Source organism: Apaloderma vittatum, unplaced genomic scaffold (genome assembly GCF_000703405.1).
Source record: "Apaloderma vittatum isolate BGI_N311 unplaced genomic scaffold, ASM70340v1 scaffold31808, whole genome shotgun sequence".
Classification (NCBI taxonomy): Eukaryota; Metazoa; Chordata; class Aves; order Trogoniformes; family Trogonidae; genus Apaloderma; species Apaloderma vittatum.
The window spans coordinates 1-1851 of record NW_009732973.1 but is presented as its reverse complement, the minus strand read 5'-3'; the positions used below and the strand labels follow the sequence as shown (position 1 = coordinate 1851).

At 48.6% G+C, this 1851-nt stretch overlaps 1 protein-coding gene across 1 annotated transcript in view; it reads left to right on the top strand.

Annotated features, from left to right (window-relative positions):
- POGZ (pogo transposable element with ZNF domain) overlaps window positions 1-1766 on the top strand; it is a gene marked incomplete at its 3' end in the record, with an annotated part of 12329 nt that extends 10563 nt beyond the window's left edge. Inside the window, exons 14-17 of the mRNA XM_009875712.1 lie at window positions 5-111; window positions 629-769; window positions 1182-1241; window positions 1654-1766. Coding sequence (XP_009874014.1) covers window positions 5-111; window positions 629-769; window positions 1182-1241; window positions 1654-1766 — 421 coding nt within the window. The remainder of the gene's footprint in view (window positions 1-4; window positions 112-628; window positions 770-1181; window positions 1242-1653) is intronic.
- Window positions 1767-1851: the final 85 nt, after the last annotated feature.

Genomic DNA, 1851 nt, shown 5'->3' with positions numbered 1-1851 from the left:
GCAGGGCGTGGGGCAGGAAACCGCGCCGCTGTCGTCTTCTGCCGACCCCCAGCCCATCTTCCTGTACCCGCCCGTCCAGAGGAACGTCCAGAAGAGAGCGGTCAAAAAAATGTCAGAGCGTTTTGCTAAATTTCAAACTAAAAAAGATAGATTTTTTTTTTTTAAAGGAAGCGTAGTTAGCGTTGTAATGGCACAGTGACAGGTAATAGGATCCCGGGCACTGGGCAGCTCGGTCTCACCAGTTGCCAGGGGAACTTGACGCCGGGAGAGTCTCATTTCCCACAAAACCAGGATTAAGTTGTGTTACGAAAGCCCTTAAGGTGAAACCGCAAAGCCGAGGATTAGCCAGGCGCTGATACGGAGACAGCGGCATCTCCTGCCCACCCTCTGTCCTGCTGCCTTGCCTTCAAGATTTTATTTTTTGTTTATTTATTTTTGATGCACTCTGCAGTTGTAGACTCCTGCCCGCAGCAAGGGCGGGGAGAGGCTTAGCCTGGCACTGGGGCACCGCGGGAAGCTGGTCTGAGCGCAGGTTTCCCACGGCTGACGCTCGTTAAACCCTTTGCTGTCCCGGTGGTTGTTGTCGCTCCAGCGGCACTGACGAAACGATCCCTCTTCTTCTCTTCAGGAGCGTCCTGGGGAGGCAGACCTGCCTGGAGTGCAGCTTCGAAATCCCCGACTTCCCAAACCACTTCCCCACCTACGTGCACTGCTCGCTGTGCCGCTACAGCACCTGCTGCTCCAGGGCTTACGCCAACCACATGATCAAGTACGTAGCGGGCAGAAATCCCGCCGGCCGGAGCGCGGCACCACCTCGGGTCGGTCGGTCGGTCTGTCGGGTGTTTATAGGGCACACGTGGGTGGTGCTGTTTGAATGGAGATTTAATAATTTTTAAATGGGGGAGGGAATCACTTGTAGAAGCCTGTGGTGTGCACAGACCAGGGAACAGGAAGGCAGAACAATTACTCCAAATTCTGGGCATTTTTAAACATTATTTGTACAGATTTATTTTGTTTTTTAATATTTAAACAGTTTTAATTTCCTTGAATGCAAGACTGGCACACAAAGTATTACTAGAACCAGGGTTGGGTCTGGCTTTGGAGATGTGCTGTATTTTGCATGTAGCTCTTTAAATACCCAGAATAGTTCTGACCTTTCTTGTTCGTTTTTTGTCTTACAGCAACCATGTTCCTCGGAAGAGTCCAAAATACTTGGCTTTGTTTAAAAACTATACTGCCTGGTAATGGAAAACTTGTCACCTTCTTTTAACCACCCGGGAGTTTAATGGGCATTCACTTTCTGATCTTCCAGTTCTGTTCTTTTGCTTGTGAAGAAGCTCGATTTATTTCTTGTCGCACAAGAAAACACGTGGAATTAAGAGGGATTTCCTGAGATTCCTGCCACCTTCCAGTGGGACTTGATGTTTGGGGTGGGGACGCTGCCTGTGGGTGCTGGACAGGGACTTTTTTTTTTTTTCATAGAATCCTAGAATGGCCCAGGCTGGAAGGGACCTTAGAGATCATTTTAATCCACCCTCCCTGTCCTAATAGTTAGTGAGGGGATGTACGTGTCTGCATATCTGATACCGATGCTGAGCTCAGTTCTCCCTTGTTCTGTTCTTTTTTTTTTTTTCTTTTTTTTTCTCCTTCCAGTGGTTTAAAGCTGTCGTGTTCCTCTTGTCTCTTTGTAACATCCGAGGGTGATGCGATGGCTGAACATCTGGTCTTCAATCCTTCGCATGAGTTTAGTAACATTATTTTCCGAGGTAAGAGCTTGAAAAGTTGCAAAAACTTCCTGTGGGACGTTCCTGGGCTCCAGGTTGAGCAGGGCTTTGTTCAGCACCGGGCTGA